Source organism: Dermacentor silvarum, chromosome 3 (genome assembly GCF_013339745.2).
Source record: "Dermacentor silvarum isolate Dsil-2018 chromosome 3, BIME_Dsil_1.4, whole genome shotgun sequence".
Taxonomy (NCBI): domain Eukaryota; kingdom Metazoa; phylum Arthropoda; class Arachnida; order Ixodida; family Ixodidae; genus Dermacentor; species Dermacentor silvarum.
The window spans coordinates 72,589,923-72,605,235 of NC_051156.1; the positions used below are offsets into that span (position 1 = coordinate 72,589,923).

At 46.0% G+C, this 15,313-nt stretch overlaps 1 protein-coding gene across 1 annotated transcript; it reads left to right on the plus strand.

The window, feature by feature from the left end:
- Positions 1-753: 753 nt before the first annotated feature.
- On the plus strand, positions 754-13,973 carry LOC119445498 (uncharacterized). The gene is made up of 4 exons (XM_037709775.2): positions 754-876; positions 6,104-6,191; positions 11,317-11,535; positions 13,604-13,973. The coding sequence occupies exons 1-4, from the start codon at positions 853-855 to the stop codon at positions 13,750-13,752; spliced, it is 480 nt and encodes a 159-aa protein (XP_037565703.1). The 5' UTR covers positions 754-852; the 3' UTR covers positions 13,753-13,973.
- The last annotated feature ends 1,340 nt before the right edge of the window (positions 13,974-15,313 follow it).

Consider the following 15,313-nt stretch of genomic DNA (forward strand, 5'->3'; position numbering starts at 1 on the left):
ACGCGGCTGCCAGTGCAACAAAAGAAAAAAAACAAGTAAGAAATGTCCAGCTGCAGCAACAACAAAAAGAACAAAGACAGACTGCATGTTAACAATTACAGGGGAAACTGTCTACTCTTTACACCAGCACCTAATTAGAATATGGCTGGTCACTGTGATAATAACTGTCTGTTTTCAATGGGAAAACTCCGAGCCGTAAGATGGCGCCACCAATGGGGTCGCACACGCATAGGTCGCTGGTCCCTTGTTATTCCGCTGGCTGCAATACGTTTGCGGCAATGCAAGAACACTAGATTAAATAGAACCGCTATAACTGTGAGTATATAATTCATGAACAGCGGGTAAACTTAGAAAAAAAATTATGACTTGCATGCGAAGGAAAGCGGATACAGGCTGGTGCTTCCGCCATCAGATTTGGTGACGTTATCAAAATTAAAAGCTCAACTAGTGATAAAGTTTGAACTTTTGACACACTGAACGTGCATTCATAGCGCCGAAATGTATTGGATGTCTATCGTCTTAATTTAGGATAAAAACTTAACATGTGCTGTTTAGTAGGTGGTTTTCCGCACGCACTTCATGTGGATAAAAATGTTTCTTCGGCAGAGCATGAAGTTCGTGCCATCTGCTCGACATGCCTGAGAGCTGGCGCACTGTGAGTCATAACCACAGATGTTCTTGGAGCGCTGCGTAATAGCGACCAGTGGTACTGGGTATTCTAAGCGCACCTGCTGATGATTGAATGGAGTGAGACTTCCTTCTTTACGCAGAGTACCCGCTCGAATATTCTCGGCAAGTATAAGCTGCTCTCGGTACTGCAGTCTCTGAGCTGGTGTAGGTTTTGACTCACTTATGTCGAAGATGGCGTCGCTAAAGGTAAAACATTTGTAAGATCTTGTATGCGCAAAATTCTACGCCACATTATTTCTTTAAATGGTCATATATTTCTCTTCATTTTGCGGACTTCGAAGCACCGCTTATGACTCCTCTCTCTCTTTTTCATTGTTGAGTGGTCTTGGTATGAATGGAGAACTCGCTGTTTGTATTATGGCCTGTAAGAAAGTACAAGACCGTCTTGTACGCGCTTATCTTGTACACGTAAAAAACATTTAGTTGCTGTTCTCTTGCCGCCCATATTGGTACGTGGTTGCGAAAATTTAGTTCTTAAAACATGCAGCAATCTGCGATACAGGACCACAAGTTGCTCACGTGCACGCGCTTAGGTGATCTGATATTCGCAATGCACACGGACTATAGGTGGCGCCCTAGGTGATCCATGATGGCGGACAGAGAGAGTATCAGAATTCTCGACTGCGCGTCCGCGTCGTGCAAGCCGGGCATTTTCTAATCCTATTCGTAACACACCGAGTGTATTATTTTTTAGTTTATTCTCATCGACTGGGGAAATGCCGCTGCCTTTTACAAAACAGCTATCTCCAGGAGAGATTATGGGACACATTGAATCGTACGAAAAAAGGATCAGGTGTTTAATCGAAGGCGAAGAGATTTTCAACGCTGGCCATCTAATTTGTTGCGGCGTCAAGAAATACAGCGCTCACGCTGTTACAATTCAAGGACTGTGTGTGCAGACGTCCCACGTCCAAGCTATTTGTTGTGTGTTGCAGCCGCAGTGCGCGCTCCGTAAATATAAATGAGCCTTGAATGTAATAATTCACGGCCCCGCGTAAATATATATGACTAGCGTGCATAACCAGAAGTATACGTACGTGCTTGTTATTTTACGGCGAATGACGCCCTTGACCTTACAGATGTATGCGACGCGAAGCGAATCCAGAACGAACGCTTAGGATACAGTGCAGCGTTATCGGTTTAAGCCAGAAAAAGTACGCCGATCTTGTTTTCAAATTGGTTTTTAATCGAAAAGGGTCAGTGCAAGCAAATATGCCAGAGACCTAGTGATCGGCGCGAAACTGCGAACGTAGTTACGCTCCGATGCAACGAGCCTGGCGAGGTCGAGGACGCGCTTCAGCGTGCCGCCCAAATCAATGGTTTGCTGCCGTTTTGCCTGCCACTGAGTCAAAAGCGAAGATTTGTGTGTGTGAGTGTGTGTGTGTGGGAGGGGGGGGGCATGGAGAGGTTTGCAGAGCAAACTACGGCGACAAAACATGCGCTGCAAACCTTCACTGGCGGCGCCTCAGGCTTGCCGATCCGGAGCTTCACCGCCCACTCCTTTTTAGGACACGCGTCCAGCGGAAAAGAATCAACCTTATCTCATCCTTCCCCGCTCGGTTGGTGCACTGAGGCACGTAACACATCCTGTTGCTTTTAATATTTTTTTCCATGGCGTAAAGAAGCTGTTAGCAAAACAGAAAGGCGTCCGCGCATAACAAGTCACACGGTAACACCGTGCGGATACTCCTTGAAATATTTCTCTCGCTGGCCCCTACGCGGCGCGACAGTCTGTGTGCATTGCGAATACCTACTGGAATCTCCTGTATACATTTGCAGTTATATGAATTCGGTAAATGGCGGGAGAAATTAAAGAAAAAAAAGCAGGTAAATAAATTCCTGCCTGGCGCTCGCCGTCGACGCGCAGATTCTCGCTTGGCCGCGCGACGCGCTTCAATATGAGTGGCTTCTTTTTCGGGTGTCCGGATCTCCTTTGGTCGTCCCATGCCAAGGCTACATGTACTCGCCACAGAGTCAACGAGAGTTCTGCCGCCATCGCGGCGGCTGCGAGCTTTTATCTCCTGGTGCCGTCATGACTAAGCTCCGCCTTCACACTTGCCGGGCACAGCTAGACCAAGCCCACACAGCCCGCGAACCGTGTTGGCGCGCAGTGACGTCACGGTTTTTGGCTCCGCCTACCCGGTGGAGCGAGGAGGTTCTGGTGGGAGCTGGAGTTCTGGTGAGGTCACGTGATCCCTCGGCGGGCGCGCGGTGTCGGTGTGGCTAGGCGAAGCATGTGCGCGGTAGCTGGGAAGAGCGGTGTGAAGAGCTTGGCGAAGCGATGGCGAATCGATGGCGATGGCCTAGGCGAATCGGGGGAGCAGCTATGCTAGGTGGTTGCTAGGCGACGCGAAGTCACGTCATGCATAGACGGAGCAGGTGCGCGGTCGCAGCAGCTGGCGCAGCGGGGGAGGAGCATTGCCGAAGCTAGGGGAAGCCAGGCGCAGCTGTGCGAAGTGGTTGCTAGGCAACGTGTGGTGACGTCATCGCCAGGCGCAGTTTCTGGTCTGAGCTAGGCTTAAACTACTCCGCTGTTAAAAAAAATGCGGCCAGCTTAACACTAGCGGTGCCAAGTCTGAGGAAACAGCGGAGCTGGGCGACGTTCCTTAGCAACTAAACGAGTGTGGTGGTCTCGGCTGGTTGGTACATCATTAGGACGGGAGCAAACAGCGCTAGGGCGGGCCGAAATGAGTAGACAGAGAAGGCGCTGATACTCACTTCCGTCTGTCTACTCACTTCGTCCCGTCCTAGCGCTGTTTGTTCCCGTCCTTAGCAACTACTTGATATAGTCTTAACGTGGCTTAACTTGGCTTTTTCTAGGCAAGGTTGAGCTATCAGGGCAAGGCTAGGCTATTCATGGCAAGGCTGGGCGTTGACAGTGGGCTTGATTCTCGCGTTCTCAGTATTCCGGATCGGCTCGGCGACGTCGCATATCGGCGGCTTTGTTGGCGAGGTAGGCTGGATCAGCACGAAGGCGGCGATTCTTTTCCCATGTGGCTTCAAGGCGCTTCTCTCGTCGGACAGCCTCTTCTTCCGGCGTCAAGGTGCGCTTAGGTCGAGCCATATCTCGGTAGAGCGGAGAAATGCCCGGGCGCCGCAGCGCGCACGCTTTCAATAGCGCGGTCAAATGACTATGCTGAACACGTGCTCGGCGCAGCTATGACGTCAATGTCCAGGCTCCTCTCTCTCTCTCGCGAGACCGGAATTTTGCCAAGCTTAAACAGCTCCGCTGTTGAAAAGAAAAACAGCCGCAGTTTCACCCGAAAGGCAATGCATAGATTGCGATAGCAAAATAGTAGACGAAGTAAGGATAGCAGTTTTATCGGCCGGAAAAAAATTGGCACTATTCGCTTAATTATAAAGTTACAAGCGTGGTGTCGGCGCGCACAGGCAAACATGAACACATAACTCACGATGACCGTGGGCACTTGCTGTCAAAACGCTGGCGTCAGGAAGCGCGGTAGCACCCGCGAGCGAAGTGACCTTCGTGCTGTGTATCGATTCAACGCAAACTGAGCGACGAGAACATCGCACGCACAAATGTGTGAGCCGCCTACAAATTGCTTTAAGATAAGGCGCGCGCGGCCGTGCAAAGTACGCAGTTGGTGCCCAAGTAAAACGCCGTCCTCCTCCCTCCCTGCGCACGTGAGATTGAGCCGCGAGCAGCGGTTCCCCACGTGCGCGGTCGCGAAATGCGCAGCACTGTCGGAGAACCGCGCCGCCCCCCACCCTCCCTCCCTCCCATTCCCCCACGGCCTTTCGCACGACGGAAGACGGTACGTTTCTTGTCAGCTTCCCTGTCTTGCAGGCGCCCGATTGAGCCGTGATCGTCGGCTCCCCTCGAGCCCTAACACTCGCACACACAGCAAACAGCGCGTGGCGACGGTGTTATCACCCATGGACATTTTACGGAACATCACGGCGACGGCAGAATTGCGGTTGGAGTGTACATATAATTGCTATCGTAATAATGATAAAGCAAAAAATTCAGAGCCCTTCCACCACTGTGAAGATGGAAGCCAGCGAAGCTGTGACTATGGTGGGTCTGCTGTAGTGAATATTGCTATAGTGAAATTATATATTATCAAATTGAGCGTCTTCGGCATGTTCGTCAAACAGCAAGGACACCAGCGTCTTGTTATCGCCTGGCGCGATGGCCAGGTAGTGCGTTTGCTGCGCCAAGTCCGCCCCGTTGTCATAGGCTAGCGTATGAGCCACAGCGTTTATTGCCGCGGCAGACTGCACGGCAGCGTCAGGATTCTGTGAGATCTCTCACGCTCCTGCTCTCGGCGGCTCATACTCACATATGCAACGTGGGTATGAGTCACACGTGATTTCTTTCTTACCTTCTTTCTTTCTTTCTCTCTCTCTCTTCTTTATTTCCTTCCTTCCTTCTTATTTTCTTTCTTTATTTCTTGCCCCTGGCTCATACCCGCCTATCCAATGCGGGTATGCGTCAAACTTAATTTTATTATAGTTAATCATGACGTAACTGACGAGCATGAGATGTCATTGATGTCATGACTTATCAGTGATGTTAGTCATCCGTTTGGCACCTGTGCTAAGGCAGAACTGGTGGGAAACCGCCACGCACATGCAGCCAAACCACCACGCACATGGAGCCGAAATTTTTGTACACGCCGGTCGGTCTACGGTCGCAATCTGCGCGTGCCGAGCACGCGCTCAGTGCATCGGCACGGCATCCAACAGCACGAGCTCAAACCGAGGGGCACCAACGAGCCAGCCGCGGAAGAAGACAACGATGCTCGATCCAGTGCTGATGTTGGTAGATTTTTCTACACGTGGACGCGATCCTGGGGAACCTAGCCTATAACAGCTTCGCTGTGAAAAGGCTCCGTCGAGATAAAGGTTTATGGATTAGCGATGTAGAAAGCGACAGGAGTGGTACATATGTACGAGATAAAAGCGTCGAGAAAGTAATTTATACCCCGGAACCTAACTTATTGATTTCGCTTGGGATAATTTTGTTGTACGCCACGAACCTTTTACCTATTCAAAAAATTTGTTCGTGGGAAAGTTGGCGTGGCTTACTGTACATTCTATTTAACGGCGCGTCTGCTGTGAAATGTCTGTTTTCGCACCGTGAAAGAGGATGTACAGTTTTCTCTGAAAGCTTTCGGGCTGCTGCTCGCTACTGCCTTGCTGACTACAGCCTGCCTAAAGGAGTACCTATGGCGTGTGAAAATGACTAGTGCCATGAGGAGGGAAAATAACTCTCATACTTACCCCTCAGAGGTATGCTTTCCAGCCCTTCGAAACTGCAATCCAACAGTGCAGTTTCGAATACTTATTATTATATTTCGAAGACGTTTTATTTTTTTTTCTCGTTTGGCCTAAATGCTTTGATAAAAAGTAGACAAATGATGGCAGATGTTTATTCTTCTGGTTTCAGCATGGCCGCATGAAATATATTACAATAATCACGTCCTGTGGTTTGCTCCAACTATTGCTCATGTTCCTCCAACCTCATAGAGCCACCGGTGAGTGTAAACAGTCACATTTCATTGTGATTATTTCAGTTCAGCATGCGATGCAAATGAATTACTGACCGATCCCGGCCATGGCGGCCGCATTTCGATGGGGGTGAAATGCCAAAACACCCGTGTACTTAGGTTTAGGTGCACGTTAAAGAACCCCAGGTGGTCCAAATTTCCGGAATCCCCCATTACGGCGTGCCTCATAATCAGATCATGGTTCTGGCACGTAAAACCCCATAATTGTAATTATTGGAATTACTGACCAAGAGGGTTAAGAAACAAGTCCGATTTGTTGCCGAAGGACATTATACGTTAGATTGAAAAACTTTTATTGTTCTGCATCTGACAATTCCTTTTTCTTTACTCGCCACAGCATTTGGTAGGTGATACCGGGCGATATCTTTCAAGGGACGCACTGCCAGCCTATGATGAAAAACGGCAAAAATACGTAATGACCAGTAGTCATGAAAATAAAGGCACCTCTTAGTTTTACCTGACATGCCAACTCTAAGACAAACAGTACTTCCAGTATCTATAGTGATGTGCTAACGAATATTCATTTTGTTACTCGCAGTCGCGAGTCAGTGACTACACATAATTACTGCTGCGGGGTACAAGGTCACGATTTCGTTAGCCAGCTTGCTGAGAGTGCTAATATTGGGGTACGGGTTAAACCTCCCCTAAGATGTCGAAATCAATACAGAGTCCGGTTCTATGGCGTCTCTTCAATCAATCAATCAAAAGTCTGGTTTTAGACGCCACGAGCATTCGTGTCGTCTGTTCCTTGCCGTGTCATTTTTTTTTTTTTTTGAGCGGGTCATCGTGAATCAGATATATATAGTCCAGTACTCTTTTCTTGTCAGACACACTTTGTTGTGACGTGATGTCATCATCATCATCATCATCATCATCATCATCATCATCATCATCATCATCATCATCATCAGCCTATATTTTACGTCCACTGCAGGACTAAGGCCTCTCCCTGGGATCTCCAATTACCCCTGTCTTGCGCTAGCATATTCCAACTTGCGCCTGCAAATTTCCTAACTTCATCATCCCATCTGGTTTTCTGCCGACCTCAACTGCGCTTCCCTTCTCTTGCTATCCATTCTGTAACCTTAATGGTCCACCGGTTATCCATCCCACGCATTACATGGCCTGCCGAGCTCCATTTCTTCCGCTTAATGTCAACTAGAATATCGTCTACCCCCGTTTGTTCTCTGATCCACACCGCTCTCTTCCTGTCTCTTAACGTTACTCCTAAGATTTTTCGTTCCATCGCTCTTTGTGCGGTCCTTAACTTGTTCTCGAGCTTCTTTGTTAACCTCCAAGTTTGTGCCCCATATGTTAGCACCGGTAGAATGCAATGATTGTACACTTTTCTTTTCAACGACAGTGGTAAGCTCCCAGTCAGGATTTGGTAATGCCTGCCGTATGCACTCCAACCCAATTTTATTATTCTGTAAATTTATTTCTCGTGATCAGGGTGCCCTGTGAGTAAATGACCTAGATAAACGTACTCCTTTACAGACCCTGACTGGCGATCCTGAATTCTTGCTCCCTTGCCAGGCTATTGAACATTATCTTTGTCTTCTGCATATTCATCTTCAACCCAATTCTTACACTTTCTCGATTAAGGTCCTCAATCATTTGTTGTAATTCGTCTCCATTGTTGCTGAATAGGACAATGTCATCTGCAAACCGAAGGTTGCTGAGATATTCGCCGTCGATCCTCACTCCTAAGCCTTCCCAGTCTAAGAGCTTGAATACTTCTTCTAAGCATGCAGTGAATAGCATTGGAGAGATTGTGTCTCCTTGCCTGACCCCTTTCTTGATAGGTAACTTTCTACTTTTCTTGTGGAGAACCAAGGTAGCTGTGGAATCCTTGTAGATGTTTGCGAAGATATTCACGTACGCCTCCCGTACTCCTTCATTACGCAATTTCTCTATGACTGCAGTGGTATCTCTACTGAATCAAATGCCTTTTCATAATCTATGATAGCCATGTAGAGAGGTTGATTGTACTCCGCAGATTTCTCGATTACCTGATTTATGACATGGATATGATATCCCTTCCTGAAGCCAGCCTGTTCTCTTGGTTGACTGAAGTCAAGTGTTGCCCTGATTCTATTGGAAATTATCTTGGTGAATATTTTATACAATACTGAAAGCAAGCTAATGGGTCTATAATTCTTCAGTTCTTTAACGTCTCCCTTCTTGTGGATTAGTATAATGTTGGCGTTCTTCCAGCTGTCTGGTACACATGAAGTTGTGAGGCATTGCGTATAAAGGGCCGCAATCTTTTCAAGCATGATATCTCCTCCATCTTTGATTAAATCTACTGTTATTCCATCTTCTCCAGCAGCTTTTCCCCTGGTCATGTCTTTCAAGGCCCTTCTAACTTCAGCGCTAGTTATAGAAGGAGCCTCTGTATCCGGTTCATCACTATTTTGAATGAAAGTAGCTTGGCTGTTTTGGGCACTGTACAGGTTAGTATAGAATTCTTCCGCTGCTTTTACTATGTCATCGAAATTGCTGATATTACCATGCTTATCTTTCAGTGCATACATCTTGCTTGGTCCTATGCCAAGCTTTCTTCTTACTGATTTAATGCTGCGTCCATATTTTACGGCTTCCTCAATCTTTCCCACGTTATAATTTCGAATATCCCTTACTTTCTTCTTGTTGATTAGCTTTGACAGTTCATCGAATTGTATCTGATCTCTTGAGTTGGACATTTTCATCTTCTGTCGTTTCTTTATTAGGTCCTTTGTTTCTTGGGAGAGCTTACCTACTGGTTGCCTTGGTGCCCTACCTCCCACTTCAATTGCTGCTTCTGAGATCAACCTAGTTACGGTTTCATTAATTACCTCTATGTTGTCTTTATCTTCCTTTTCTAAAGCTGCATATTTGTTTGCAAGCACCAGCCTGAATTGGTCTGTTTTTACCCTTACTACTGCCTCTAGGTTGGCCTGTTTCCTCTTGACTAATTTCACTCTCTCTCTCTTCAAGTTGAGAGAAATCCTAGACCTCACTGACCTATGGTCACTGCACTTAACCTTACCTAACACTTCTACATCCTGCACTATGCTTGGATCGGCAGAGAGTGTGAAATCTATTTCATTCCTTGTTTCTCCATTAGGGCTTTTCCAGGTCCACTTCCTGTTGCTGCCATTCCTGAAGATGATATTCATTATTCAGAGCCTATTCCTTTCCGCGAATTCTACTAACATCTCTCCTCTTGCATTCCTAGAATCGATGCCGTAGTTGCCAATTGCTTGCTCACCAACCTGCCTTTTCCCTACTTTTGCATTGAAGTCGCCCATGACTAAAGTATACTGAATTTGCACCTTTCTCATTGCTAGTTCAACATCTTCATAAAACTGTTCTATTTCTTCATCATCGTGACTAGAGGTTGGGGCATAGGCTTGTACTACCTTCATTTTGTACCTCCTATTCAGCTTTATTACGACGACTGCTACCCTCTCATTAATGCTGTAGAATTCATCAATGTTGCCCGCTATGTTGTTATGCACGGATTCTTTCTTATCTGGAAGATCTCTGTAGCAGAGGACGTGGCCGTTAGTCAGCACTGTGTAAGCCTCGCCAGTTCTTCTAACCTCACTAAGGCCAATAATATCCCAGGAAATGCATGATAATTCTTCAAATAGTCCTGCTAAGCTAGCCTCACTCGAGAGGGTACGCGTGTTGAACGTTGCTAGGTTCAGTTTCCATTGGCGGCCTGTCTTGACCCAGAGATTCTTAGCACCCTCTGCCGCGTAGCAGGTCTGACCGCCGCCTTGGTCAGGTGCTCCGCAGCCACTGGGAACTGAGGGCCATGGGTTAATTGTCGGAGTCATGAGGGAGGTAGTGGCCGAATACTGCACCAGGGAGGCCAATTCCTGTTCTGGTGAGGGAGTGACTTTGATGAAGCTTAGTGGGCCTTCCTAGTTTGGTTGCACCGGAACTAGTATAGCCCCACTAGCTCTCGGCGATATATTTATTTTCTTGCCGGTGTCAGGCACCACTCCATGCCTGAAAATGTGGTGGACTGGAGTTGGATTCGAACTTACGACCTTCAGATTTGAGGCCGGGTGCTCTACCTCTGCTCCACGACACCACCGTGATGTAGTGATCAAGTTTCCCTTTTAGCAGGCCTCCCGTAATATTACCGCATTTCCGTTATCACACGCGACACTCTCACAGCGGCTCATTGTGGTGACATCACTATATCCATTTTTGCGACACTGTAGTCGCGTGATATTTCGGCTGAGCCCTAACCACGTACCGAACCCTCATGCACCTGCTCCGTGTCTCAGCATAACCTGTGGAAGTATAGTTTTCAGCATAGTGACTTAAATCAGACTATTTTCGGAAAGTCTATTTCGCGCATCATTCTTGTTGCCAATATCTCCAGCATCGTCAAAATTAACAAACAAACAAACAAACAAACAAACAAACAAACAAACAAACAAACAAACAAACAAACAAACAAACAAACAAACAAACAAACAAACAAACAAACAAACAAACAAACAAACAAATGTCGAGCAAGACGCTCCAATGCGTCCGCCAGGCCGGGTTCAGAGAGGACGTTATAATGGCATGTAGCTATAATGTTGCTTGATGCTATAATTGCAAGCTTTGGGCGTTGTTTACAGCAGGTTGTAGAATTGGTGAGAAAGCCGCCCGCGTTGCTGAAATGAGCGATGACGCAGCATGAATGTCATTAGATCTGTCACAAAACGCGCTAAAATTAACCCGACTTGACTGAAAATAAATATTGAATTATAGGGTTTTACGTGCCAAAACCACGATATGATTATGAGGCACGCCGTAGTGGGGGACTCGGGAAATTTGGACCACCTGGGGTTCTTTAACGTGCACCCAAATCTAAGTACACGGGTGTTTTCGCATTTCGCCCCCATCGAAATGCAGCCGCCGTGGCCGGGATTCGATCCGCAAGCTTTTCAAGCTTTCAAGCTTTCAAGCTGCTAAGTGTATGGCTAGGCAAACATCTTAAACATTCAATAAAACAAAAGTATATCGCTTCTTCGTAACAACTATGCCGTATAGTAGAAAAAAAGAGGGTTGCCATACAATTTCAATTTTTGTTTCCGTGCAGGTGCCGTGGTTGTGGTACCGCAATCAATGCCATACGTTCTCCAGCCTTCTATGGGCATGCGTTCTACGGCCGTGGGAACCGCTGAAATGCCCATGGGCGTGGGATCCATGGGCGTGGGATCCATGGGCATAGGATCCATGGGCATGAACACAATGGGGCAGCAATTGGGTGGTGTCATGATACCCACCGGTGGTAATGTCGCCCAAAACCCTCCTCCAGGTAGGCGTAGAGATAACTCGCCGCTTCGCGTACAGAAGGTAGTATCAATGCTCCGTAGCCAACAAACACCAGTAAACAAAGATATAATAAATTCTGCAGACTTTGTTGCTATAGGCCAACGAACAGACGATGTATCAGTATTGCACGTTTTTTTTTTTTCTGGGGGGGGGGGGGGATTTGAAAATGGCAATTGGCAGCACTGCTATAGGGACTGAAATCTACTTGAATCTCGTGAACGAATTTGTATAGGTAAAGAGTGATGTACTGCGGTCGTTATTTCTAAGGATTCTTGATTCGTGTCATATTGAATTCGTGTCTTATTACCTGTTGCTCTCAGTGGCTGCTTCTAGCGACAGCAACCGCTTCTGAAGTGCCGTCTTTTTAGAAGTTTTGATATTTACTTTCGAACAAACTTATACGTTGATTTTAAAAGCTTAAGTAACAAAGTGAAGTTCATGAAATCTAGGATAATGGTATACAGCCTAATGGAAATGTTAAAAACGTTCTAATTGACACGATAGCTCCCTTGCGGTATACAGGATGCTTCAATGAACTTGGACCACACTTTAAAAATATGCATATGCTACGTAGCTTGCCGTTGTTTGGAAATACTCAGATTAGTTTTTCATTCTGCCTAATTAGATAATTAGTCTTAAAAATTAATGAATTTCTTGAATATTATAATTACGTGAAAACTGTCAATGAGGAAATTGTAGAGCAACATGAGAAGCTCCCGATGTGGCTTTTTGTTTCTCAATATGTGCTATATAAAAGTGTTTTTCCGAGCGTGAAAGATATCCGCGAATACACGCAAAGTGCCTCGAGTGGCCAGTCGCGCGGTAATTTCTGTATTCCAGCCTATGGGGAGGCTGGAATACAGAAATGAGTGCGTCATACATTGACACAGCCTTGAGCTCTCTGCATCAGAAACTTCGTTGAGCGTGTTTTTTTAGAACAGGAGTAAGTGACGTATGGTGGATTAAGTAGCGATTTTTAGATGTTAGTGTAATTTTAGCCAATAACGTATTGTGTAGGTATCGGATCACTCTACTGTTGAATCACATCATGGATCAGGGAACGAACAGCCATTGCTTATTGCTTCTGGAACTTCTTTCTTGCGACGCACCACAGGATTACTCCTAACCGGCATGCGCGTAGCGTTGCAGTCTGAAGATTGCATTGTGCTTAGTTGCAGTTATGTGCTTAAATCAACCGGTGTACAACAACAGCCTAACGCAGGACAAGAGAATATAGCTGAACAATAGTTGCCTGAGTACTTTCATGTCATGCCGCCGAGACGTAATGCTCTAAAGAACGAGGCACGACTAATTCAGGCACTTAAGGCACTTAAGTGCCTTAAGTGCCTTGATAACCTTTATATATGTGACTCGTGCAAGAGAGCACTGGATTGCCCTTACTCTTCATTTTGCCTAAACTTTCCCGCACCTTCTAGAGAAATTATTGCCTCTTTGTGTTTTACTGACTAGCAGCGTGAATGATTACCTCACTGATGGAAGAAATGTTTGACTCGCAGACTTACTCAATAACAGACTGGCTGACTCATTGCCGAAGGCTGTACTGACTAAATGGTCGGGCGTACATCCTCGCATTTCAGTGTTAATGTAACTGTTATTGCCACTGAATTTCTCGGAGAGGCGTCATCGCTGTATTTGGCCCGATTCTTTCCGCGAGGGACGATTGCAGCGAGCATACAATACACATTGTGGAACTGTAATAATGGCTGCAGTAACAGAATTGATAAAACGCCTAAAGATATTGCAGCTTGAAGTCCGCAATTGAAAGCCGGATTCAGATTGTCCTAGCTCAGTCAACATAATAGAAAGCATTCTTGAATTTAATAGTGCTCACTTTTCAAACGGTGCCAAATAATTTCAGTTTTCAGTTAGCTCAATTACCGTACGCATTGTGTCTCAATGATTGACTTTTTTATTGTTTAACTGCGTGCGTAAGGACGCGCGATTAGAACTGCAGTAACCAAAGTCCACATCTATGCGAAGAACCTCAGTGGCACCTCCTTTTTCTGCTGTCCTTTCGTCCAAACTTGCAGTGGTCCTGACCGACGGCAGCGGACAAAACAAAGTGGTGGGCAGCGCAGACCCACTCACCGGTGTGATTGCAGTCGACGCGAACAAACTTAAAGAGGGCCTTGGCGCAGCTACAGCCGAGGATCCGCCAGCGCCACCACCAGCGGAATAGGAACCTGCCGAGAGAAGCGACCAAACTGCCTGATTACCCCTCTTCTGAGACTTCGACTGCAGTGGCGCCAATGAGTTCAACAGTATTACCGATAGCATATGCTACAGTATATATACCGGCCAATTTATCTTTTTACATGGATGTCTACGACCACTTGTAGAAAGCGAAAGCACCTAATAAAATATTTTATTTCCGGACAAAAAATTTACTATATGCGAAATTTCGTGAGCAGGTCTTTCCATGCATCTAAGTTGCTCCAAACATGATGATTGACCTGACAGTAGTAGCAATGTTGAAGGAGAGAACCGTATTTTTTAAAATTACAGACGTTGCGGTGAATGAAGGGCGGGAAATGTGACGGCATCCATCCGTACGATGACAGCTTATTTGTGATTGCTGACTGAGCTCCGCCCTACGAGATACGTGTATAAGCACACCTGTGTGGAGATGTGAAGACTGGATGTGGAGAAGTATGTGGAAAACTTTGGACGCGTGCGTGATTTGTATGTGACGAAACCGCGAGAGGGGATCCAGTGCATGCGTTCTCTGCTGTGTATCAGGTGTGTTGCGAGAGTGTCTTTAACATGAAGTGTGAAGTCGGTTAGCTGGTGTCTTACCGGTCGAAGATTGCTGGCGTCAGAAGCGCTTTTGATAACGCTCAAAGTAGTGCCATTCAGTTCTCATCAGCCGCCTCATCATCAGCCAAGTGATGATCAAACGTAACGGTATATTAATAACTTTTAAAGTTAGCATGCTTGCGCAGATGACGTTCGGTGCTATTAGCACCAGAATGAAAAAAAAAAAAAAACGGACGAAAAATACACACACACCTACCAGCCTCCAATGTTTGACATTTAGTAGAAGTATGACTAGCTTTATATATATATATATATATATATATATATATATATATATATATATATATATATATACTGAGTGAGGAGCGCGAATGTTCCCACTGTTAGAGTGAGTGTAGGAGGCAGGTGTTCTATAACCAAGGAGCTACAGCACTGCGCAGTCGGTGGAAACTAATGAAAATTATTGCGATGACATGCCAACCAAAAGAGTACGTTGACGAGTGGTTCGACTGTACTATCCTGCCCTTTCCTGAAAAATAGTCGGCACTATTGTTCGAGATAGCGCCAACGCTCACGTAACGTGGTCGTGACAGCACATCCCGTAACATGGTTACGAGATGTGCTGTGAAACATCGCAGAAGCAGGCGGCTTTGAGAAATGCGGAAAGGTTCCAAGATGTTTGCTGCACAGTCGAAAAGGGAAGGTAAAAATCTTTCCACCGGTAAAATCTAGATTTTATGAGCCCTATGTGAACTTTGAGCAGTAAAAACAGGTGATGCGCTGCCCATTTCTGTAAAAAGAAGGAAAACCAACATTAACCACCTGCACACTTTTCAATCTTGCTCTTTGCTTTGCAGGTAACTTAACTTATCTGGTCAATAAAATTTGGCACATTTATTGTATATTTCATTCTTTGGTACATGAAACAATGTCATTACACGACGCATACTTGTAAATCCAGTAGAAAATCTTTTGATATAACT

Excerpts from the sequence above, each read along its gene's own strand:
- LOC119445498 (XM_037709775.2), top strand. The coding sequence starts at position 853 with ATGTCGAAGATGGCGTCGCTAAAG. Across the intron at positions 6,192-11,316 it reads CCAACCTCATAGAGCCACCG|GTGCCGTGGTTGTGGTACCG; the intron begins GTGAGTGTAAAC and ends GTTTCCGTGCAG. Across the intron at positions 11,536-13,603 it reads CGCCCAAAACCCTCCTCCAG|TGGTCCTGACCGACGGCAGC; the intron begins GTAGGCGTAGAG and ends CCAAACTTGCAG.